The sequence below is a fragment of the Acanthochromis polyacanthus genome, chromosome 10, assembly GCF_021347895.1.
Source record: "Acanthochromis polyacanthus isolate Apoly-LR-REF ecotype Palm Island chromosome 10, KAUST_Apoly_ChrSc, whole genome shotgun sequence".
NCBI lineage: Eukaryota > Metazoa > Chordata > Actinopteri > Pomacentridae > Acanthochromis > Acanthochromis polyacanthus.
In genome coordinates, this window is record NC_067122.1 from 18,535,948 (window position 1) to 18,562,032 (window position 26,085).

The window sequence follows — 26,085 nt, forward strand, 5'->3', positions numbered from 1 at the left end:
GGGGAAGTCTGTAATGAAACCAAACCGGGGAGGGAAAAAGAGGTGCGGAAGAAAGGAAAAGCTCTAATTTAGGGATTCAGTCTGACACTGTTTACTAGTTAACAAAAACAACAATCAGCTGAGAAAGTTGTTTTTAATCCTCATTTTGTCATTTATTTAACAATATAAGCATTTATTTCAAGCCTATTTCCTCCCTGAGAAGACGGAAAAGTGAAGTAAGTAAAAGAGTTTTTAGTTAAATGTCCACTTTGTTACTACTGTGTGTTAATATGTGTACTATTTGTTGTTATAACACACATGGCAGCAAGAAGCAGCGGCACGAATAACCGCCTGCCGATACTCACACGTGGCATTAGAGACGGTGACAACTTTTACTTTACATGGTATCAAGGAAACTCCACTATTAAACCCGGGAATGTGTGCGTAATGGAAACCCAAAAAAGGCGCAAAGTGCGCGCTTTTACGCACGGAGGGTGAAAGTGTGAGAAGCAAAATGACTAAACCTGAACGAAGCTGTTTCGGAAGTGACCGTTTAGTGAGTGCCATGCTTTTATTGTAGTTTCTTCACTCAGTCTTTTCTTTCATTGAGCTATAAACTGCTGCTTCACTAAAACTCATCTGTCCGCCTCTAAGCGCTCAGTTTGGCCACAATTAGACTCGCTTGTTTTAATGCTCTCTAATTTAAGCTTAATAACTGCTTTAGGAAGCAGCAGTGGTCACGTCTGTGTCACCACGAAGAAAGAAAGAGAAGACTGTTGCCTTCACTGGCTCCCCGTGGAGTGCGTTGTTATAGAAACATTTGATGGTTTTTAGCTGTAGGATTGTTTCAGTTGGAAGAACTTTGCGTAATGTGGTGAAAAACAATGTTGAATCCTAAAATATAAAAAAATCTTAGAGGTTAAACTTGTAAGTAACTGTGTTTAGTTTTACTGTGATTATTATTAGCAGTTTCCTTAATAAACTATGATATAATATCACAGTAAAAGTAGACAACACTGCCCATGACTTTGCTTGTTGTGGGTCACTGAGTTCAATCAAAGTCTATATTTGATTTACACAGAAATGTAGCATATTCTTACATTGGTGAACCAGGAACCAGCAATTGGGGATATTTTTAAGAATAATGCATCTGATTGTTTTCTTAAGTAATGTTTGGATGACTACAACTTCACATAATAATGAAAAACTCCCAATTAGTGTTGTGTGATCAGCTAAATTTGCTGAAATTTGAGAAAAGTACCAACAGAAAATCCATTCAATTCAGAAACTGGAAGCATCTTTTGAACATCATTTATCATCAAATATCGTAGTTGTAGATTTATGGTCTGTCAGTCAGCTTAAGAGATCCCCATGCTTCTTTTTTGTTCACAAATGTTGTGAAAAATCAGTTGATTACCAAACTGTATTATCACTAATTATGTCAGGCTTTGTGGGCAGGTAGGCTCTCACTGGAAGCTGAAGGTCTGACTGGTTTCTTCATTGTTGGGGTTGTTCATGTGAGCAGATCTCATAGTTTGGACATTTCAGACAGCAGCTGAAGGCCTCACCAGCCTGGCTCAGGCCGAGGCTGCTCCGGTAACCGGACCCTGGTTGAGGCCATGCCCACAGAGAAGCAGCTGCTCTCCGGCCGACCAGCTTCAGGGGTTGCGTTTTTTCTCTTTTGGACTCCTCGGGGGAACAGAGGCACCCTGGGCGAGTGGTTTGTTTTCGAGGAAACTTGTGAGGATAAAGAGTTTGCTTTGAGCTCCTTTGTGTCCTGCTGAAGTCGATAAACAGTCCCGGTCAAGGTCGCCAATATCCCCGTGGGGAAAAAAGAGCAGAGCTGGATGTGAGCAGCAGCAGAGAGACTTAAAAGAAAAGCAGGACACGTGAGGAGTTAAACGCTCAAGTCAGATTTTGATACAGATGCAGCAGAAAAGAGTTTTTATTCTAACAATCCAGCGTATGACAGGCTGCTGCTTGCTTCACAGTAAATACCAACACAGTCTAGTGCAACATTGCATCATTCAGCTGCTCAGGTATTTCAGGAAACAGTTTCCTTATATGGTGTCTCTGCCAGTGCAGCCTTCACCTGCTCTCAGACATGCACACACACACACACACACACACACACACACACACACACACACACACACACACACACACACACACACACACACACACACACTTCACAGTGTTGTGACAGCGGTTCACAACTGCCTGCCAACACTAAAAAGACCTTGCTTTCATGTTTAACTTGCCAAGTCTTTGTTGTGTGTTGACTTACCAGCATCCCAGCACAAGTACAACTCCTGATCTCCATAATGACAGTTTCTCAGAGACCGCTGTTATACAAACAAAAGCTGCACAGAAACAGGCGGGAAATTTAAAGAAAGAGTGTGTAATAAGCAGAAGTGGCCAGACGCACAGTGGTTGTGTTGAACTTGTATGACTTGCATCAATCCATGTGGTCCTTTAACATGAGCTCACTCACAGCAGCAACTCATACCTTTTTTTTACAGTTTGCATGACACCATGTGACCACGTTTCATTTATAACATTGTCTCCTGCGCACAAACGTGCATATGATGTGCGGTAGTTGTTGTGTTACTCATGATGCAGCCACCACTGTAAATCCAACACGTGACAGCAGCAGCAGCCTCTATACTTAGGTCAGTGCCGTCTGTCTGTTCTGCAGTATCAACACAACGCCAAGTACTCTCATGTCTTGGCTTCTACATTAAAGGTAGTGCTCAGACAAGCTCAGTGTTTAAAAAAAGGCGTAAATTAACTTTCAAATATGAAATTTGATCTTTTATTGTGTTCATTTTGAATGTGTGGTGAGAGGAAGCGTGCAGAGGATTGATAACCCTTAAAATGATGTGAGAAGCTGCAAATCAGCTCGCACTTTACATCAGAGTTAAGGGTTTTCGTTGACATAATAAATTGAAATGAAACCACCTGGACTGACATTTCAGTTCAAGCATAAATTTACATTGTGTCAGATTGGTTTGTGTCGATCAGACTGCTGAAGCTTCATAGCAGCTTTAGCTAAGCTTTCAACAATGAATTTGTTCTGTTTTTTCAATTTAAATTGTATAAAGTATTGTATTAATATAAACTACCGAAGAAAATGAACATTTTTTGCTGTATTGCACAGGTTTGCACAGTTAAAACAGTTTTTACCACACTTTGTGCATCTTGTAGCAACATGTTTGCTATTTCAACAATAAAGGTTACAGTTTCAGTGTAGTGACTCATTGTGCAAACATACGTGAGAAGGAGGATGGCATATTTGCACAGGGTCGTTTCAACAAAATGTTTTGTATTGACATGAGCTCCTTTCTGTTGATCTGGTGGCATCAGCACACGTTGGCGTCATGTCTGAATGAGCACCGGTCATGTTCCTGTAAACGTTGCAGCCGTAATCTTACTAGGCTGGACATTTACTTGTTACTTTCAAGTCTGACCTGCATTCAGTCGCATTACCGGATAGACTCACACAAGATTTCAACATACTGACGTAGGTCGTTGTTACATATAGTGGGCAGTACGACAGTCTAGGAAGTGAAGTTGCAAATAGCTGCAGACTCATTTTATCGAGTCGTTGGAAGAATACAAATAACACAAACGACATGAGAATTTAGTGTATATGTTCCTGGAAAACTTGGACATCATTATATGTCACTAGGTGTAGTGTCTAGTTTCACCCGTATAATATACATCATACTGTAGCTGACTGTCGCTGTGGCGGGTTCATCTGAATGAAGATGTGAGGAACATTAATGGAAAAGGGATCGTTGTCTGAATGGAATGGCATCACTTTTCTTCGTCCTCCATGGTATGAAATTGAATATCTTTGATTCTGGCTAAGCAAGTTAAAAATTCTTACTTAACTGAGTAAGTAATTATTTTAAAGTTGAAGTAATAGCTGTAGCTTTGGACACCTAATTGTGTTCAACCCAAAAGTCAGACTCTTTATCGTCACGGTGACTTAATTAAAAGGTTAATTTGTGGGTTGTACATTTACATGACTGAATGAATGAGCGCCGTCTCGCTGTGTCGCCTCGTTGTTGAGCTGATTGTGTGTCTTTGTGCAAACACTGTTTCCATCATGGGGTCATTTACAAAGAAATCCCCCTTTTCTCACTCTCTTTTCAGCAGAAAGGCAGTTCACTGAGCTGTAGATAATCGCATTACATGCACGCCTCTTGAGCACATACGCAGACTGAAGGGCACACGCAGAGACAAATCTGTCCCATTAGAGTCCCTGTCTTTGTCCAGTGCGACACTCATGCTGAAAAGACGCCTTCATTAAGAAGCGTAGAGAGTATTTCCTGCCTCTCTTCTTGCTTCCACTTCTCCTTTGGTTCGCAGCCAAATGGAATAGCTGGTTATATTTGGATCTTTTGTTTAGATATGTTCCAGATGTGTGTGATGTTGTCAGGTTCATCTTGACCAGATTCATGTCGCAGGTTTTAGTGACCTGTTCTGTGTGTTTGTGAACTTTCCAGGTGGTCATGACTATCCTCTCTGTATTCGGTCAGTTGCGTCACTGTAATTTTGTGTGTTGTCTGTTTACATTCAAAGCCACATCACCACTCACTTTTGCCCTGATTAGATAGAAGCAAAGCTAGACTGGAGCTGCGTGTTGTTACCAGACTCGTTCAGTCCAACTGCGTGTGGCTTTGAGATGGAAATGCCAGCCTTTTAAGAGGCTAGCCCTATTTGCAGAACAAAAGCAAACTGATTGAGTGCTCTGCATTGTTCCTCTCGGTCAAAATCAAGGATGAAATAGCTGCTCTGTTGACAGCACAGTTGGGCGGAGTGCTGAGGACAATACAGTGGAAGGTGTCAGGTACCCAGCTTGGATTTACAAAACAATGACTGATCAGATGCGCACTCATTAGGAAAACAGAGGGAAAAATCTACTTCCTTGAGTGACTCCGTCAGGTCTCCCCAATGAGACAAATGTTATTTTGCCATTAAATAATGTTTCTCTATATTCAATCAGTATGGAAAACTCGAAATGCGTCATGAATGAGATTCTTTTAAACTTAAATGCTGCAAAGATTAGTCAGAATTGTAGTCAGGAGTTATTTGATGCTGGTGATGTTGTTTTATTGTAGTTTTGTTGTATTGGTGTGTGCATTTCGTGCATATTTTTTGTATATTTTCAGGTTGTGTTTTGTATCAGAGCTGTAGCAATCACTTGATTTTTTGCTCAAACAACAAAAATGCTAAAATTCTTGTAAAAGTTTTAGCAGTTATGGTCAATCTTTCCTTGATCCCTTGTGATGGTAAAATAATTATCTTTATATATTGGTTTAATATCTAGGGGACTGCTTAATAACTAATGTAACTCTTAGCTGTGGCCCTATTCTCGAACTGACGTTTGTGTCAGGAAGTGGATATTACAAACTAATACATGTTGTTATGAATGATGTGCCAGTGATCCATGCTAAAGTCGCTTATATTGTGGAGGATTTTGTGATCAAACACAGCAGCATGTTTTAACAATAAACATGAGCTAAGGGCAGCAAATAATAGCTATTATTCTTTCAGTCAGAGACAAGTACATCTAGCAATCAAGCATTTATGGACACTGTGTACCTGCATTAATGTTACTGGTCGTTGATAGTCAACAAACTGAACAGGAGGTCAGACATAAAATAAACTAATGCAACTTTTATACGTAATGACTAACAGTATGTTTTAACATAATTTCCTACAACATTTTTTGGATAAAATTGTTTTCCGTTATGCGTTTCGTTAAGCAAATGTCAGAAACTGATTTCAAATCTTTAATTGGCATTCTATAGAACAGTGAAAATCAACAGATTCTCACATCTGAGAGGTTGGACCCAACAAGTGTTTGCCATTTTTGGTTAATAAATGATCGCTAAATTTTCATGCGCAATAGAAGACATTTTTTGTATATTAGCATCTGCTGATTCTTTTCGTGATCAAGCAAAATGTAAAAAAACCCAAGCAAACACAGCACACCTCTGTAATGCTTTACAGTCGTATACGTCACCATCTATTGAATGTATAATATACCAAAGACTATCTGGTTAATCAACCTTCACTCTGTCCGTCCTCCGTCACAGAGCAGCAGCGATGGGGCCCACTCTCCTCCAGTCCTACAGGAGGCGCTGGTGGATGGCAGTGACAGCGGTGATTGAAAACCTGCTGTGTTCGGCTGTGCTGCTGGGCTGGGGCTCCCTGCTCATCATGTTGAAGAGGGAAGGCTTTTACTCCCACCTGTGCTCAGGTACCATCGGCATCACTGAACCTTAATCTGCAGTTTGGGGTTTAGGTCTTCAAAGGCCCTCAACATTGTTTTCTGAACATAACCGGATGGTTTTGAATTGTTGGCATGTTTCCAATCTCTGCTACAGAAAAAGACCCAATAATTCTGTCCAGTGTCTGAGGAGGAACCTCAAACTCAGTTTAAAACACACTTTATGCACTGCACTAACCAGCTCAAATCTTAAATGAGTCATTTTGAGTTTCTGTTCTGAGATCTAACATGGATTTAGACTCAAAACATTCACTATGTTATGATGTCAGATAGAAAATAAAACAAGAAGTGTTTACCCATTGGGCATATGAAGTTATAAGACTTAATGGTGAAGAAGCCAATATCAAGAAAACACAAGAATTAAAACTGTGGTTTTCAATCTTTTTTGGCTCCTAAATTAAAATAATGTCTGCTTTTGCTGACTGCAGATGTCTTAACAGTTGTTTTTAGGCCTGAAAGGGCAAAAACTTGAAATAAAGATTTTGTCTTGGCCTTTGTCTTAATCAACTCCTCTGATTTAACGTGCAACACATCGTTAGGGTCTCAACATCGACCGTGGGAACCTGTGGCTTTGGAAATACAACTTTACAATTAGAAGAAGCAATCAAAGTTTGGGGATATTTAGATTTTTGTCACCACCTTGTTCCTACAGAGAACGAATCGGTGATCGTGTCTTTGGGCAACTCCTCTGGCGATGAGGGGGAGGAGTGGGTGAGCTGTGTGGACCAAGATGAGATGCTGAATCTGGGCTTCACCATTGGGTCCTTCTTGCTGAGCGCCGCAACGCTGCCGCTCGGCATCCTGATGGACAAGTTTGGTCCTCGTCCAATCCGGCTGATGGGCAGGTAATGGTTGGAAAACTGTCACAGACAAGTAAGAAAGGGTTGTTTCTCTTCAGCATAATACAGAAACACGTGAGCCCTTTTTATCTTCAGCATCATTTGTACACGTGTGACAGTCATAATCTGGAGAGAAAGTTATCTCTTCTACTACTACTTCAGTAACAAAGGAAAGCAGACAGATCACATTCCCACAGTGGGAGGAGGAGTGTGTGGATCAGTTAATGTAGGTGGGGCACTAGTTTCTGTGTACACGTGTGAATAGTAGTACAACATTCCTTGCAGTGGGTGTGGAAACGTGAACACAGTTGTACTTTCTGAGATAATTATTTGGCTGTGTTCAGTGATGGTAGAGTTTGTAATATCTTCATAACATATAAATAGACACCTTACAAGGTTGTAAACTTGCTTCCCATGCACTCTTTATCCACTCCTTCACAGTGTGAGCAGCTCTGAAATCTGAAAAGATAAGATAATCCTTTATTAATCCCACAGTGGGGAAATTTGTAATGTTACAGCAGCAAAGATAGTGCTAACATTACAGAAGTTCATACGGAGTTACAAATGTTTAAACATTCAGGCGATTAGAGCACTGGCAGTTTCAATCTCTTGCAGATTAACAAGCTTAACTGCTGTTTTGTGACTCAGACTAGATCCACACTTGCTCACATTAAAGCGTGTGAACTTCTTTACACTTTGACTAAATGATGTAGCCATAGTACGAGTCGACACCCAGAACCTGTTGATTCCTCAGCAGCTAGTCATCCTGTGGTATTTCTAACACGTGCCTCTGGGTAACATAGTTTGTCGCATACTTTGAAAATCACTAATTCCTCATTCTTTTGTTGCAGCTCATGTTTCGGTCTGTCATGTGTCTTGATGGCTGCGTCTGCCTACAACCCTAATAGTGAGTTCAAGCACTGATACATGAATACATATCAGTTCATCAGTCTTACAGAAAGCTGTGAAGCTACAGTATTTACATGGTTTTCTGAATCTTGTATCATCTTCAGTTGGTCATGGAGGTTGGCATGTGGTTGAATGTCGAGGAGGGCAAAAAAAAAGGCCTTGAGTTTTTATTTTGAGACTAAATTGCCTTCTTCCGTGTTTCTCTCTACAGCTCTGTCGCCGCTCATCTTCTTGGCTCTTTCCTTGAACGGCTTCGGCGGCATCTGCCTGACCTTCACCTCCCTCACGGTGAGAATTCCAACAACAGGACACAGAAAAAGACACATTCTGACTGATAATTTGAGGAAAAAAAAAACACATCAATGTAATATACTATGATACTAAGTGTTACTGAGCCCATATCGTCATTCCTCAGTAATTATTATAGTGGTTGGGACTTGATTAGCAGAGGCAGTGTTTTCAGTTAAGCTTCTCATTTCATGGCAGCATCAGGCGTCTTTTCAATGCAGGAGCTCTGGGCTTAGAATGTGATTGACTGTAAAATTGATTCGAAACACAACAAAATGACAACTTATGGAACCAAGATGGTTACCACATTGCAGTTTGTTGTGCTTTACGCTGATGACCATGTTTGAGTGGAAAAACCTGCAACTCAGAGAGGGAACTGAGGGGTGATTCCTGTCGTCTTCTCCAAGTTTGACCACTGAGCACTGAGCCTTGAAGGAATTTGTACTGGAGAAGATACTTCAGCTGGAACACAAGGACCGCCTTAAAATGTCCGAGTTCCTGCTGTGGAAAACGGCTTCATGCATATTTTGTGGTTTTGATAGTTTAAGATAATCACTCGCTCAGCCACACCCAGAGCTCATGTTTGTTACTGGATTAGTACATAAAATGGTGCATTCCAGTATCCATAGACCACATATGCTGGAAAAGGATTTTACATGTCACAGGGTAATAAACGAAAAATGTCCTACTACATCTGGTTGGATTTGTCATATGCAAGCCATCTTAATGATCAAGCTATACTGACACAAACTCACAGGTGTGTTGGGGGGGGGGGGCTGGAGAACCCAGGCACAGACAGACAGGCAAACTGGTGAAATCAGGAAAGGGGTTTTATTTAAGCAGAGAACTAAAACAATACATAAAGGAAGAACTTAACTGGGGGAGATCAACTAAACCGAGTTACTACTGACAAACACTATGGAAACACTATGGACTCATACGGAAGATCGTAAAACTAAACTGAATGGCAGAACTAAGCTAAGGACGGGTACTCACAACCAGAGAAAAACTAGACAGAAGAGACAGGGAAGCAAGCTCAGGGAATCCAGGTGGAGAGAAGCAGAGGCCTAAAAGGGGAAATCCAGGAGGCAGGGGGGAAACAAAGTCCAAAAAGTGAGCAGAGTTTCTGAAGGGGTGCAAACCAATGATCAAGCAGAGACTGAGTGAATGAGTGGGGTTTAAATAGTGAGGAGAGCTTGTGGACAGGTGAGCTGAGTTTACTAATTACTGCAGCTGACAGTCATTGGGGTAATCAGCAGGTAGAGCAGGAGGGCGAGTGGCAGGGAGAGAGAGAGACATGAGGGAGAGGTGGCAGACAGGGAACCAAAAAGGCAGGACAAAACCGAAACAGATCAGGAAACAAGAAAGGAGGAAAAAGAGGAAGAAAGGGGGAAGAAGGGCAGGGGCTCGATCCTAACAAGTTAAGTCACATATTATCAGGACAAAGTAGTGATTCCCAGTTGCATGAGCACTGTATGAAACCACGCATTGTGAAGGCTGCTGTAGGACATACTGAGGGTAAAAAGAAATATTATGCGGTTTGGAATGCAGCCCTTGTACGACCTAAACCGGAGCAAACCTCACCTTCTGTCCCACCACACATTTCCACAAATTCAATTAGATAATCATCCCAGCCACAGACGCCTCCTGTTGCATTCACACTATGTTCTGTATGTGTGCATCCCTGACAGCCTCCAAAAACCTTTCTCACTGTGCCTCACATTTTATTCTATTTTAGTTTGTCTAAATATACAAAACACAAAGCAATATTGGGAACAGTGCCTCTTGTTTAAGGTACACCTGGCTCGAAAGAAAATTAAAAAAACATAAGAAATTCTTTGCAAAAACACACAAATGACAGAAATTAAAACAAGCCTGCACAGCCAGTCCCATACCTCCCTGCCTTACTCAACAGTAGTATGTCACGTATGCATCAATCATCGAACAGAGGAGGATCATTTTAGAGTATTAGTCAGAATTTGGCACCAAAATTTGCTTTTACTTGCTTCTGCGGACTCTCCTAGATTATAATACTGACATTACAAAAAACAAGTGTCCACTGGAACTACCTAACAGATATTCTTAGGAGGATGTAATGGAGGGTTTTGTTCTTGGAACAAATGAGTAGGAAAGTTTTGGTGGCTGACAGCGTGGTCGGGTTCTATATTTGCTTCAGCTGAGGAAACAGTGTGTGTTGCGACTTTGCTTGTTTACATTCACGTCAGGCATGTGTGTTTGAGTGTGATGTGCCAGCTGCTGCCAACGTTATCGCAAAGGTTTTATTGTTGCCGCTGTCCTGACAAGAATTTAGGCTTGTGTTGGTACGCTGTGTTCATGCACATGACTTCTCCCAGATGGAAAGTCTGCCTCTCGTGTTTCCACCAATACCGGCCCGCGGTTCACCACACACCCTCCCCAAGCTCGGCCCACTTACCTCTATTCAAAGTACTCAAGGGCACATTGTTTTCTTGTCTCTTCTGTTCGCTCTCACGTCTTTCTTCACGCCGTCTTCTGTTCCTCCGCTCTACTCGGCAGAAAATCAGTACACAACCTTTTCAACTCGGCATGACTGTGCACACATGTGGATGTTCATGTGTGCACGCAGGGAGACGAACATGAAACAGATGTTTGGTTGGTGAAGGTTGAGGCGGACTATGGACTGATGACCCCGTCCTGTGATCTTGTCTCTGTACTTTGGTTTCAGCCTGGCTCGCTGCTAAGACACCTGTCTGAATCTGTCTGTGAGCTAGCTCAGGTTGAAATAATGTCCTTAAACGTGTGGCTGAATATTTGCTGACAGTGCTGATAAACAGCTGACGTGGCTGTTTCCAGGAACAAAATGTGAAGTGGATTTTTCCTAAATTAGATATCAGAGGTGGCTGAAGGTCACAGTTGTGTAAGAATGACGTTTTGGCCATCAGTCGCTGCACACGCTATGAGCAAATTTCTTTTTTGTTTCCAAATTTCCAACTTTAACCATATGCTGATTTCTGTACAAACTGCTTTATTGAGAGAATTGCTGTTAACTGCACAGTAGTTTGGTTGCATATTAATTATATATTGACATATTGAGAGTGAAATTGCCAAACAATACAGAACAATAAACCCTCAAAAGTTTACTTTTACTTAAACATATGTAATACATAGGTAAACAAAGGAATCTCAACAAAGTTTGTGTTAAAGTGTTTTCATTTTACTGCAAAGTTCCACCTTTTGGTTATTGGTCTCCCTGATGGCTAATAATCAATATTGACCTTGAAAAAAAACTACATTAGTTGAACTCTTAGTGTATTTAATGTACTATTTTAACAATGGAAAAACAAGGAGTCATGACATAGCGAGACAGAGTAAAATATGATTTTATTAGCATTAAAGCTGATTTATAGAGAATCTAAATGGGGGAAGCGATAAGGAGTGAAGGTCGTGGATAGGAAAATCACAAGTTTTATACACGTGTTCATGGGTCCATATCAGGCAGTGAAAGGTGGTTTCCAGTACTCTCTCTAAAGTTAGCACACCGAAATGACACCAACAAATACAAGGCACGATGAAAAAGATTTAATCTGTCCCACAGTACAGAGCATGATCCAAACTGTCTTCTTCTCAGGTAAAACATATTTGCACACTAATGACCATGTTCCTGGAGCCTTGGTTTCACTCAGCTGTTCTGTTCCTCTCTTAAATACACTATGTTCATTATTTTGGCTCTTAGAAATGAAAATTAGCAGCAATGTGTGACCGTGAGACAAGGGGTGACTCAGTGCAGCAGTGGAACAGCAACATAGAAAATCCTTTGAGACTTTGACCGCTCACACACGCTCACATATTGCTATTTCTATTCTATTAATCACACGCGCATAAGATTAATATTAGACACACGTTTGAGTCATGTTCAACTCCCCCCGCTGCGTGTCTCCGTCCCTCCCTCTGTCCATGCTTCTAATCAGGTTACCAACATTGACTGACCTCCACCCTGTTGTTGTTGCGGCTCTGAGGAGGGAACGACATCAGAGCACAAGGACTGACAGACACACAAACACATGCCACCATGATTTAAACCATGTGCTTGAGAGTCAGTTGATTATAAAATAAGATCACCTCTGTTCTTTTTAGTTACTGTATAAGGAGAGAAGACTTATGATGTCTTATGATGAAAACAAAAAGTCTGTCATGTAACTTATAATATGCTGACGTTCTAATTAAATAACTGTAAACTATTCACATTATCTAATGTGGTGGAACTGTTACAGTTACACAAATCAACATTTCACCTGCACAACTCCCACAGACTGATATAAATCATTTAAGGAAAATTTTGAACATTACTAATGAAATTGCGTAATATTTTCATAACCTTGAGAAAGGTTGTATCTGTTTCTCTTTATTGGCGCTAAATGTGCTTGTGTGCACATTTTCTGTCTGTGTAGTGATAGTACAAAGTCATGTTGCAAGCAAAAGCATAAAGTTGGCAGAGAAATCTAAATTCCCCAGAGGGAAAGTCAGTTGCAATACCAGATCAAAGTGTTATGGGTTTTATTTCAAGAAGCAGTGAGGAAAACTGGAATGACCTGTTGAGCTAAATATTTTTTTGCAGTTTATGTAAACTGAGCATTTACATTCCTACTGGCTTACATATTTGTGGTGTGAGACTGTTTTGAGTTTCATTACAGAAGCACAAAACACAAAAAAATAAGTTAAGGAAGTTAAAAAAAAGTGGAAATTTAAAGAAAATAATAGTTACATTGTAATAACTATGTTCCATGTTCACAGGAACAAGTCAGTAAAAGATATTTCTGATCTGGATCTTCTGGATGCTGCAGCTTTTGATCTGAAGAATTCATTATGCGGCAGTTTATTTTTTTCCCTTGCATAATTTAAAACTGATCTCCAAAAAAAAAACATTTCTGAAAACATCCAGAACATTAAGTTTTGACGGATCACTGCCCTCATTAACCTGTGTGCACATGCCTGTGGTTTTAAAGATCACTGGAAGGCACGGTTGAATAACAACGAAAGTCATTCATGCCCGCCATCTTTTCTTTAGTGTCACATTTTTGGGAGGTGCACACAACCTTCAGGAGGTCCTGGTTGTTGCATACTTCACATCCTTAAATGATCTATGTTAGCTACGTACAGTATGACTGAGAGCTTCAGCAGGCCTCTTTCATACACTGGAGCAGGCTTGGGATTTTCCTGAAACACTATTGGCTGCTCACAGGGGTCTGTCTGATTGCATGCTAGTAGTAAAAGTTGTGTTACGAGAACTGTCAGTCTTCTTGCGTATGTTATTAGTCTCAGACAGCAGAGAGAGGCTGGCTTTTGAAATTGCTCAAGGAAAGGGAATTGAGGATGACTCATGGTGATGTTCAAAAACGCCTCAAAAACAAGAGTCACAGGTTGTGGTTTGAAGGTCTCACTGCAGATCTTAACATTAGACGGCTTTCTATGTTCCTTAGTCTGCTGCAGCTGGATCAGAGCGCTGTGCCAACCCTGTGAGGGACGACAGTTTGACCAATCTATGAACAGTGTGTAGAGCAGCAGAGAGCCGAGGTGGAAAGAAGAAGCCGACGCTAATCAGCTGTGATTTAGCGTTTCCTGCTGGGATCTCCACAGAGAGAGAAGCTGCAGCTGCAGCTTGCAAAGATCAGTGAAACCAAAAAAATCATACTCCCACTATGTGTCATTTTCATAATTTCTATACCCCTCTCTTTTTTTCTTCCTCTCCTGCTTCCCGCCTCTTTTTTCCACTTTCTCTTCATGTAATCTGCCTTTGTGCCTCATGTTTAGAGTTGGATCAGAATTTCTATGCTCATTAATCTACTATTTGGCCCATTCTCTCAGTGATTAAAGTCTTAATTAAACTCCATGCCAAAATCTTACAACACCCAAGTGAGTGAGCACAGCAAGACTGGAGCTGAAATTATTAGGCCTGACAAGCGAATGGCCAAAGCTCCATTTCTGGGCGACTTTCTGACACCAGTTGACCGCTGTGTGCCTCCATACAGTCACGTGTCGCCGTCCACATCCCTCTTGGCAGCATCTGCATGCAGAACATGTGTTACTCGGCCCTGTGTGAAATATGCATTTCACAAGAACTGCCAAGGCACAGTGGCTGCACATGGACGCACACATTTCACACTTTCACTTGCTTTCTGCATCCGACAAATCATGTCACGCATGAAATTTCTTTGCTTTAACATTAGCAAGAGATGCAAACTGCGCTGTGTGCTCACATTCCAGTTAGGAGAGTCCACCGCTGCAAATCTCATGGTCATCGTCGGGCTGTGAAGTAGTTCGATTCTTAGAAGCTGTGAATGAGGACGGGTGTTCTCGAGGATGTTTTTCTCATCTCGCCCAGACAGTCAGGCTCTCTTCCGAACATCCTCAGGAAAGCTTTTTTTTCCTGTTTACCTGCTAGCCTCGTGGTGTCAGCTCTATAAGTGACCTCACGCCTCCCCCTGCAACACAGACACCACAGTCTACCAGCTGCAAACTGTCACAGTATCGTAATCTCAAGACAACGGCCAACTTCAGCACAAACACACAAAACCACTCCCATCACATTTACTCTCACACTTGTCACACACCACTTCCACCTTACTGGAGCCAAAAGCAGCTTTTGGAATTTCAATATGTGGTTATAAAGTTCCAAGCCATTTTCTGTCGGTTATTTCATAGCTGCAAATGCACATCTTTTTCATGGTCAAGGTGTGGGATGTCTCTTTAAAATTGTGACAACAAAGTTTCAGACAGCGCCGCTTCATGCTGCCAGAGCAATTAGAAGATATCAGTTCCACTTAAGGCTGCTGTAATCAGTAATTTTATCTGAACAATAGATCTAATGACAGTATGTAACATGAGAGCGGAAGTTCACTGTAATGAGTCCACAGAGGATTATCACCAGTCTATGCAATGTCCTCCAGCTTTACAGAGAGTATTTTGGTTTTTCAGTCTGGCAACTTCACTGTTTTGGTTTTTACCACTCCCATGGTGTTGTTTTTGGCAACAGCAAATATTTTCCACTAAAAACCTTTTAACACTACCTGCTAAGCACCAAATTGGAGGGAAAGTTAGAGATTAGCTGGTGAACACGGCCAAATATTTCACCGAGGACATGGTGCAGACCAAAACAAGGCTGAAAGGAGAGAAGAGAGTGGACTTCACTTCGTCAGATCGTGAGGCATGATAATAAATGCTCCAGTTACTTTATGTCTGCTGGATGTGTAAACAAAAACTGTTTGCTTACTGGTAAGCCAGAGTTCCAAGTGCTGTGTTTCCAGCTTGTTGTTAATTAATGCAGGTTTAAATAGCTTAAATGGACTTTGAAATATTGATTTAGATTTGATTTCTAATCAAAATGATCCAGTATATGGTCACCTCTGCACATCCATCTCTCCAGAGTTCATTCATTTCCTTTATCATCGTATAAAAGTCAAACTCAGCACTGAGCTCATAAATGACTAATACATGTGATCTGCCTCAGTGAGATCTGCCTCAGTGTGAGGTTGTGGAAAGTGCACATTGGAGGTGAAAAAATGGGCACCGTCACTGCTGGGTGAACTGTGACACAGCCAGGAGATTAGGTGATGCTAGAAGTTTGGAAAACCACGTTCAGAATACTGAGCTTGTCGTGCAACATACATATAATCCCACACATGTGATTTTATAATCATGATTGACCCATTTAAAACTCTAATCAAAGGATACTGAGTGCGCTGCCAGCACAATAGATCATTGTTAGCATCCCTAAGCTTCTTACTACTGTAAATAGGTCGACCTAATATATGATGTGTTAGTGCCTGGTGCTCGACACCTTGTCCCTTTTGCCCTGTGTCATGCATGCCCTCATGCTGGGTCCCGTGAACCCCTGTGAAGTTCATCAGGAGCTGGCTATAGATCGACTTCCACGTGTTTAATCCTAACTCTGAGAATTTGTCAGAAGTTGCCAGAACAAAGACCATGAATGGTGTCTAGAGCATAGCTTAGTCTGCATTTGAACCATTTGGCCGGGAGGCAAACTGGGTCATGACTTTGTTTCTCGTTTTCCATGACATGGAAACTAATATTTTTTTAATGAGTTTGCTCTGCAGGGAGAGAGAGGTATCGCTGAGTGCAGAACCTCTGTAGGTAGCAACAGGGGACTGACTAAGTTCCCCACCCTGGATCATCTGAAGCAGCTGTCTGCCCTCTGCTGGCAAAGTAACATAATGCACCTCCACTAAACCATATTGTTGAGTCAGGAAGGTGCATGTACATAAAAACATGCAGTATTTAAAATTGGACGTGTTTCATTGATGTGAATTGCTATGTTTGTCTGCAGCTCCCCAACATGTTTGGTGCTCTGAGCTCCACCGTCTTGTCCCTGATGATCGGCTCCTACGCCTCCTCTGCTGTCACCTTCCCTGGAGTCAAGGTATAAGGCAAAGTTAACAAATGGATGGTACTTGTGTGATTTTCTTAAAAAAAAAACCGATATGAATGTGACCAGATGGCTACATTGTGGCAGTAAAGAATGTTATGAGAAGAGTTATAAAGCTGAACTAGCCAGAAGCAACACTTTTTATGTGTTTCTGTGTCTGGTGGATGTGTAAAAGAAAACTGTTGGTGAACAAATGCGCCATAAAAACTTTACAAGGTGATAACATGTCAGTGTTGTGTTTACAGCTTGTTCTGTTGTCGCCATGTGGTTCAGAAAAAAGCACCTTTGAACACAAGTGCAGTTTAAGGTGCAAAAACACGACACCCCTGTCTCTTCCTCTTCCTCCCAGCTCATCTACGATGCAGGCGTCTCCTTCCAGGCGATCATGTGGGGATGGGCAGGCCTCGCCGGGTTTGTCTTTTTCAACTGTTTTTTCAACTGGCCCGTCGAAGGCTTCCCAACACCTGACGAGGTGGATTACAGGTGAGTGCGGCTGTCAGTCTGCTGCATCTCTCTACAGGAAACGCAAGGAACAGAAATCCAAAGCAAAACTCCTTCCTCATTTTAATCCTTCTGTGTGTTTACAACAGTAAGATCCTCACACTGCAAGAGCTACCGTCATCTGACCAGAAAGGTGTTGGAGAGAGACTGAGCCAGAAAAATGGAGACATACGACACTCAACAGAAAAGCTTCCTGGTGGACCTGACGCTGCTCCCAGTATGTTAACTAACACAGTCATGCTTACATTAAATCAGGGGATTAACGTTTGAGGTCAGAGTAAGCCCTTGAAGGGTCACTGTGTGCTATTTGACAGGAATCTGTGCACTTTCCTGTTATTTTTGACAATTTGTGTAAAGTGTAGTAAAGGGAACTCCAATTAATAAATCTGGATAAATTATCCTCAATGAACTTAAAGCCTTCACCTTAGAATTTAATAACTCAACTTGATTTTTTGTTCCCCAAAAAGAGTGTAACTTGTTAAGTTGTGACCTCTTTCAAAAAAAACAGGGCTGAATTTAACCACAAAGTGTTTATTTATTCTTTTAAATATCTCATAATGGATCCCTGCATAAGTGAAATGTGCAAATTACAAAACAGTCTCTAAAGGAACACTTTTCTACCGTATCCTGTTAATCATTTTGCACCAACTGGGATCCCAATATGAATAATCCTCTGAGCTCCAAGCACTTTCTGGGCGTTTTTTTTTTTTGCCCTATTTTGTATCGAACCTGTTTGGTGCAGACTTGACTTTTGGGAATTTTAAAATCAGAATAAAGTGATTTTAATAAAATGTCTAAATTTAAAGTTTATATTTGGTTACGTTTTCTGAATAAAGGGAAAACAGAAATGATTAGGTCAAGGAAAATCAAAAAGTTAAAAGTAATTTTGGCATTTTCAAAAAAATCTTCCAGTACTGGGGTTCAGACAGTTAACAGGATAAAAAACAGGTGTCTCTTGGTGGCTTGCATGCCCCATGTTGAGAACCATGGATTTATACTTATGGGCACACCTGTTTTTATGAAATACTAACAGACTGGATGTCCTAAGACAGGGAAATCCAAACCACCTACCAAGAACTCCTTTTCACTAAAAATATAGACAGAAATATAAAGAGTCTCCTCCTCTTTCAGATGCTGTTCCCTTCCGTCGCTCTGTGTTCTCACCCATCTTCCTCTGGAGTCTGATTACCATGGGGATGTCTCAGCTGAGGATCATCTTCTTCATGGGGGCGATGAACAAGATGCTGGAGTTTCTGGCCACCAACGGTGAAGAGCACTGTGAGTGTCCGACCCTCGTTTAGCTCCGAAAACATTTACAGTTTATCGTACGTTATTAAAAACTTTTAAGCAATTCTGACAGTCATGTTTTTTATATTTTAGTAACTGAAGAGCAGGTGATCGAATCAGAGAAGCAAGGTGAGAAGCGTAGCAATGCAGCTGTAAATTTGCCCACTTTACGCACCATTTTGTTTTCCTTTGGTCATATTAGTTTGATTTCATTTGTTCTCTTTCAGTGAGCTTGTACTCGTCCATCTTTGGCACACTGCAGCTGCTGTGTCTGGTCACGTGTCCCCTGATTGGCTACATCATGGACTGGAAGATGAAGGAGTGTGAAGAGGAGAAGACCGTCCCCACTGACACAGAGAAGAGGTACATGCGGTGAAACATGTCGTACAAAAGAGACTGTTTTTATTGTTTTTGCTTTAGTGGATAGATTGACAGCAGACATGCAGACAGGAAGCACCAGATTAACCCTCTTAATCCTCTGAATCCCAAAACGCACCAGTGATTTTCAAAAGCATGTTTGCTTTTTCAAAAATGCCAAATTGAAGCCATTCATCACAACCATAAGCTGCAAAAACAGAGAAAAGAGTTGGATTTTCCCATTTCCAATGCTGACATGCAGCTCAGTTGGGAAAATTCACCAAATATAAGCTTCTAATCCAGATTTTTTTTTGCCAAAATCACTTTTTGTGTACATGTCTTTTTAAAAAATTGCTAAAAACAAACCATTTGCACCAAGTGAATTCTGCAAAAGAAAAAAAAAAAACTATTCCATGCTTCTTGGTGCCATATTGAAACCATCAGGGACTCAGCTGTGACCAACAGTCATGTGACAAAAATTCAGAAACTTTTCAGCTGAACTGCAGCCTGTGTTTACAGATAGCAAATAGGAGACAAGTATGAAGACAGATTGAAAATGTAAGAAGTAAAATAATTGTTATGCATATCTAGTATGTAGTTATTTTTCAGTTGTTCTGGTAACATCTGTGGGCACTTTGGAAAAATGTTGCACATGTTGATTCTAGAAAGAAAGAAATGAAGAATATGGAATTCTTTTTATATATATATTTATGGCATTATAATTGTGTCATAGTGCACAGACATTTGTTGTTAGATCTCTGCTTCTAGCTATGGTTGTTTTGTTTCCATAGAAGTACAGGACTTTATATTGCAGTAGGAAATGAGCCCACAGTGAGTAAAAATATTACAGGAGCAAAGAAATATAAAGCTCGGGGCTAAAAGGGGAAAGAGCCACCACCAGGATTATCTAAAGACCTGATAAATTCGGATGATGCATCATGTTGAAAACTTCTTTTCCTGTCTCCTCGTCAGCGTGACTGGACCCAAAAGAGACCGTAAGATCCAGAAGGTGACCAACGCCATGAAGGCCTTCATCCTCACCAACATGCTGCTGATCGCTTTCGGATGCTGCTGCCTCATAAACAACCTGCCTCTACAGGTAACACACACACACACACATTATGGTAGTCAGACAGGAATAAGTAAGCAAGAAACAGATCCAGTACTCAGATCCATTGATTTCACTGCTTCTTTCCTGTGTTTCCCACCTCAGATCTTGACCTTCATCCTCCACACTATGGTCCGAGGCTTCATCCACTCCTGCTGCGGAGGCCTTTACGCTGCTGTGTGAGTGCTGCGCTGCTAATTCATGATTCACATCAACTCAAGCTTTGTACAGCACAATCACATGTGGAGGACACTGGATAAGTTTCACAAAACACACCTTTAAATCACACAACAATCGATGATCAGAATCGTCATGAGTCAGTGTTTTAAGTGGAAATGCTGGCCTAATAATTATAACCTAATAATAATACATTGTTGTGGTTCTGGCAACGTGACAATGGATGCTTTTCTGACCCATTTGGAGTTACTACCTAACACCATATAAACACCAAAAGTAAAGCAGCACTTTACAGTGTGATAAAAGCAACCAGATGTGGTAAGAAAAGTTGAGGATGGTGTATCATGTGGGTTCAGAGACCACAGCACTGTAACTATTTACTATATTCCTTTAACAAAATTAACCATCTGAACCCCAACACTCACAGATGAAAGGTTAGTTGTTGTTTTTTAAATTGTCAAAATGACACTTTTTATCAGGGCCAGAAGCAGTAAAGGCAGAGAGGATTGTCAGATTTCTGCTTCCTAACAGTCATTGAACTGTTCATATGTGACATACAGTACCTTTAGTAAAATTAACAAGTCTTCTAACCTGAGAACTGATAAATTTAATTGAAATGATTTCATCCTAAATGTGTTATTTAAAAATTCACAAAAATATAATGCTCTAAACAGATTCTGTAAAATGAAATAATAAAAAACTCTGCTGTGGTAAGTGCAACCAAGAAGCACAGCTGTTGGCCGACAGTCACATGGCAAAAATTCAGGGATTTTTTTTAGTTCAACTGGGTTGATCGGAGCGTAGACAAATATAAAAGCAAATTGAAATATGAGTCGATAAACATCTGTAATATGTAGAACCACCATTCTTTTCCAGTTTTGGTAACATCTGGGAGCTTTTGGACAAATGTACATGCTGATTTGAATGTTTTTCAAGTTGTAGAATAAGTAATCAGAAAATTTCACTTTTTGTTTTAATTTTTTATGATTTATAGAATTACACCTGTGCCATACCGCACAACAGACCATTTTAAGGCCTTGCCATGGTTGTGTTGTTTCCGTAGAGGTGCAGGACTTTTAAATTGAAGTGAAAACTGAGGCCACAGTGAGCAAAAATGTGAAAGGAGCAAATAAAAACACACCCAGAAACTGATTTGGGTTCAGAGGTAAACTGTGACATTTATAACAAGAGCAATCTGAGATTTCTGACCTCTGCCAAGGGAAGATGTGGATGGTAAAGCAAGATCTTTTTTGCAACCAGAATCCAGATCCTTATCCGGATCAACACAAAATTTGAATGGAGTCTTCCCTGGGCCAAGATCCACCTCTGGTGAAAATTTCATGAAGATCCGACAAGTAGTTTCAGAGAAATCCTGTCCACAGACACGCACACAGACAGACAAATAAATAAACGGACCCGATCGCATAACCTCCTTGGCGGAGGTAATAAATCTGAAGTCTAATAATACAGTTTAATATGCACTGAACACCTACAGAATGACTTTTTATTGTAGGTCATTATAATACTGTGTTGGCTCACACACAACAAACAATATGTGCATGATTTTATTTGCACAGCTAGAGCTGGTTTAAAGCACAGCAGCACTGATGATGCCCTCCAGAGCCAGATCAGTGTGAAAAGAAGCCTCATACCTTTAAATAATTACAACTATAACAAAAGAAAAACATCTATTTTTTGGTATGTAATGTAATTGACCCGATTTTCCCAGAATTCAATCAGTTTTTCTTTCAAACTCTAACCACCCGATGCATCCCGCAGCTACCCATCCAACCACTTTGGCACGCTGACAGGCCTCCAGTCCATGATCAGCGCTGTGATCGCTCTGCTGCAGCAGCCGCTCTTCATCGCCATGGTCGGACCACTGGAAGGAGATCCCTACTGGGTGAGGAAACACACTGATCTCTGCACGTCTGCACACTTCACACTGAGACAGACATAAACAAACTCTCAGCGCTGTTTATTGTGACACCGAGTGCATTCGGTCTTTCTTTTGGCCTCGATTTGGAGGACACAGTGGGATTGTTGTTGATAGTAGAAGAAACACTGCTTTAAGGGTTGAAGTATCATAAAATAAACTCACAACAGCCTGTTTAATAATTGTGTCATTCCCTGCTTTACTCATGACTGATTATTGCACATCCAGTGTGAGTGAAGACTAAACAGTCAGTTAGAAAATATAAATAATGATCAACAGTCTTTTCGCCGTGTGCCTTTTGAGATGGCAGTGAGCTGAAATATCTCAACAACTACTGAGTGGTTTGCATCAAAGTTTGTACAGATGTTCACCTTCTCCAAGCAATGGATGACTGAAGACTTTGGTCATCTTCTAACTTTCCCTTTAGTGCCACCTGCAGGTTGATGTTTGTGGGTTTTTCGTGAAACGTATTTAAACATGTTCACCTCTGAATGAATTGTAATCACTTTGGCGATTTGATCCGTCTTAAAATGAAAGTGAATCTGTTTTAAAAAGTAAAATTTTACTTCAGATTCACTTTCTCCTTTGAGCTTCACTTCTCAAAGAAAAAAAAAAGAAAAAGAAAAATTACACCTGAGAAAAAAAAAGAGGCTGTTTTCCCACTTCACTCTGTTTTCAGTGTTAGTAGACATTAAGAAAATGACAAGAACAGGCTTAAAGCAGAAATACAAATGAAAAAACAAGCTGTTTTTCATTTTAAGTAAAAGTGGAAAAAATGGGCCCATTTTCTCATTTTTAGTGTTTGACTGCAAACAAATCATACTTTGGTTTGGTGAGGTCATCATCTCAGTTTGTCCAGTAGGATGCAAGAATAGTGAAAAGAAATGTCAGCCTGCCAACATGAGAAGCTAAATGGTGAACATGCAGCACGTTACTCTTGTCATTTTGAGCATGTAAGCGTTTTTACAAAGATTTTTTTCGTCTTTTTTGTTTTTAGATGACCGGTTGTTGCTGCATGCTAAGAGTGCTTTTCTGTTAGTTGTAATTGTTTTCAGCTGTTAGTTTCCAAACCTTTCCTGTTTAGAAATGGAAGACAACAACAGATCAGATCCAGTTACCAAATTGTCATTACATTGACTGACTGGACAAACTGCCACCTGCTAGGTAATGTAAGACTGTAACTGTAACTTTTCATGTCTGTCGTCCTTCAGATCAACCTCGGCCTGCTGATCCTCTCACTGAGTGGCTTCCTGTTGCCGGGTTACCTGTTCTACCACCGCAGACAGCTGATTAAGGAAAAGGCGGCCAGAGACCAGCGGGCAGGTGGTCAGGAGATGCAGGCGCTCAACCACACCGAAGCCAACGGATACAAACCTCACAGCAACGGCCTCTCTGCAGTGGAGGCTTAGGCGCAGCAGGGCTGACGGCCGAGAGAACTGTAGGATTTATTCTAACATGTGCCTTCAAAATGAGCACCAGCAATCTACTCATCCACATCTGTTTTGTCCTCATACCCAATGCTTTATTTTACTTCTGCTTGCTTTGGTCGTTGCTGGTGCCAGTTTTGTTCATCACAAATCACATCTCAGAGCAACTAGGATCACCTGTGTTTTGCTAGGATTTCAAGTCAGACTTTGTGATTTGGGGAGAAGATGTGTCATCATTATTTGTTGCTGTCTATTTATTTTGGTTTAGGTCAACGAGCCCAATCAGTGTGATTTAAACACAGACTGTGTGCAGTCTGTGGATACAAAGCCATAGTTTTCACATGCAAAGACAGACTGCGGACATCACAATCAGCTTGCTTACACCAAAGAACAGCGTGAAGATGTTAGAAAAGCTACACTTTCTGTTCAGTATTATTTCAAAACTGCATAATGAGCTATAAGTATTTTACCTGTGCTCTTTCTACTGTAATTCCCCCCTAGAAAAAGCGAGAAATAAAAAACTCTGAGACACTACTAAAAACACACAAGCTATTAAAGTACATTTTAAGGACGTGAACATCTGAATATCAGACTTCTGGTATGTATGAAGGAGATTTTGTGGCATTTTCAAGCCAGCTTTCCCCACAAATACACGCACAGATAGGCTGGTTGTAGAGACACCACATCTACCTCCCGTTTCCTAATTTTGTACTGTCTCTCTGCAACCGACTCCTACCGTTTGTCTGTCCGTCATTGTTTTTTTTCTTCTTCACATTAGGAAACATAAATCATGCTAACTCAAATACCCCTTGTAAAGGAAAAAAAATGTAATCAGTCCAGACTTTTCTCCTTGTGCCCTCGTATTCTTCAGGGGATATTCACCCTTCACATTTCTGGAATTTTTATATATATTGGAAAAACATTTTTTTAAGTAAATTTCACAAAGGATAAAGTGTGACTGATTTTGGTAATTGAGACACACAGTGTGTGTCAGTGTTATGGAACACTTTTTACTGCTTTATGCACAGAAATGAACTAGTGTGTGTATAAAATATGTATTTAAGTGTATTTTTTTATACTCTAGTTGCAGTAGCATTAAAAAGGGAAGCGTTTGTTTCAGTATCAGCAAATGTTATTTTGTAGTGGGCTTATTATAAGTGAAGCTCAGATGATTTATTGTGTATTCTGCTTATGCTTTTTTGCTTTTTTTGTCATGTATGGACTTTGGAGCAAACAGACCTACAGGATTTTTTTTTTTTTTTTTTTTGTAAATAGAACTGAGGTGTGGTTTGTATTTTATTATATATTCTGCTTGCTTTACTGTAAATGGGTGTGTACAGTGTGTTACAGTGCATTAACTGAAGGCTGAGGAGACACTGGCTGTAGTTCAACTTTTTTTCAAGTGTGATTTCACATTATACACTAAAAAAACTGAGCTGGCTGCAACCGGTGACGCCCGTGTTTCAGACAGATTCAGGTCAAAACAGAAAAATGTACATTTCTTCCAAAGTGACAACAAAATGTATCACATACATGTTTGTTCTGCACACAGCAACGGCATCGTGGAGACTTGTGAATTCCGTTGTAATGTGTATTTTTTTTTTTAAACATTTTTGGCTCACTCCATTTCAGTGCCTGGACAGCTTTTAGTCGATTCTTTCCTTTCTTGTCTGATGCGTTTCTTTCCCGTTTCCCTTCGTAAATGAAACGTGCTCTGCTCTTTGCACTCTCGCTTTGATAGAAAGAAAAATCTGTTGTTTTTATTTCAACTAAGTGCCTTTGCTGCCACCTTGGCTTTACTGCAATAGAAGTGGATGTAAGATGGACACTTCTGCCAAACATCTTTCTCTGTAAACCAAAGCCATCTTTAGGGACTGTAAAGGTAGTTGGTAGTACAGCACTTTTCCTCAGGAGAGCATACAGGAACAAAATGACAAGAATAACTGTACTTATTAATACTATGCATTAGCCCTGCAGTAAATACCAGCTTGGTTGTAATATTTTGCCTTTATCCACCGTCACTGGTGTTGATTCTGCTTGGTGATCTATTTAGAGACTGCATTTTGCATTGATTAGTAAAAACTAGAGTTTCAGTCGGAGTTGTGGAGGTTTTCCAGGCTGGCGTTTGCTTTACTTTGCTTCTTGTACCAGAAATTCCAGCAGCGACGACGGGTTAGTTGCCTTAAAGTCCCTCATAAAAAGTTCCTGTCAGACAAATGGCATTAAAACGAGTGCGCCTCCCTTCTCTACATGCTCTGGTACTGGGTTATACACTAGTTGTTGCCTAGATTTGTTTGTGTAAAAAGTTTCACCAACACCTCTGACAGTCTCTGCAAGGAAAAACATCTTTTGCTTCATCTGTGTTTAAAACGATCAATTAGAGCAGTTTATCTGCTCATAGTTTTTTTTTTTTTAAATTGGGGCTGAGGTGTTGGTCCATCTGGCTAAATGTGCACCTTTCTTTCCTGCTCTCAATCAATATATCCAGCATGTGCATTTGACAAGCGAATAAATGTATAAATGCAAATGTCTGAGTGGTCATTTTTGGTGTTTA

At 40.6% G+C, this 26,085-nt stretch overlaps 1 protein-coding gene and 1 long non-coding RNA gene across 3 annotated transcripts; one reads left to right on the forward strand and one right to left on the reverse strand.

Moving 5' to 3' along the window:
• slc43a1a (solute carrier family 43 member 1a) lies at positions 1-26,058 on the forward strand. Of its 2 annotated transcripts, none has more exons than XM_022189575.2 (15): positions 1-215; positions 6,090-6,253; positions 6,936-7,128; positions 7,974-8,029; positions 8,243-8,319; positions 16,640-16,732; positions 17,088-17,221; positions 17,329-17,456; positions 18,371-18,517; positions 18,620-18,655; positions 18,754-18,889; positions 19,856-19,982; positions 20,097-20,170; positions 21,948-22,071; positions 23,316-26,058. In XM_022189575.2, the coding sequence occupies exons 2-15, from the start codon at positions 6,100-6,102 to the stop codon at positions 23,511-23,513; spliced, it is 1,677 nt and encodes a 558-aa protein (XP_022045267.1). In that variant the 5' UTR covers positions 1-215; positions 6,090-6,099; the 3' UTR covers positions 23,514-26,058. The 2 variants fall into 2 exon arrangements, with proteins under 2 accessions (XP_022045267.1, XP_022045268.1); XM_022189576.2 differs by lacking the exon at positions 1-215 and adding an exon at positions 1,355-3,820.
• On the reverse strand, positions 6,995-11,439 carry LOC110948166 (uncharacterized). The gene is made up of 3 exons (XR_002595517.2): positions 10,754-11,439; positions 7,516-7,581; positions 6,995-7,143 (listed from the first exon to the last, which is right to left on the reverse strand). It is a non-coding gene; the product is annotated as an uncharacterized LOC110948166 (long non-coding RNA).
• Positions 26,059-26,085: the final 27 nt, after the last annotated feature.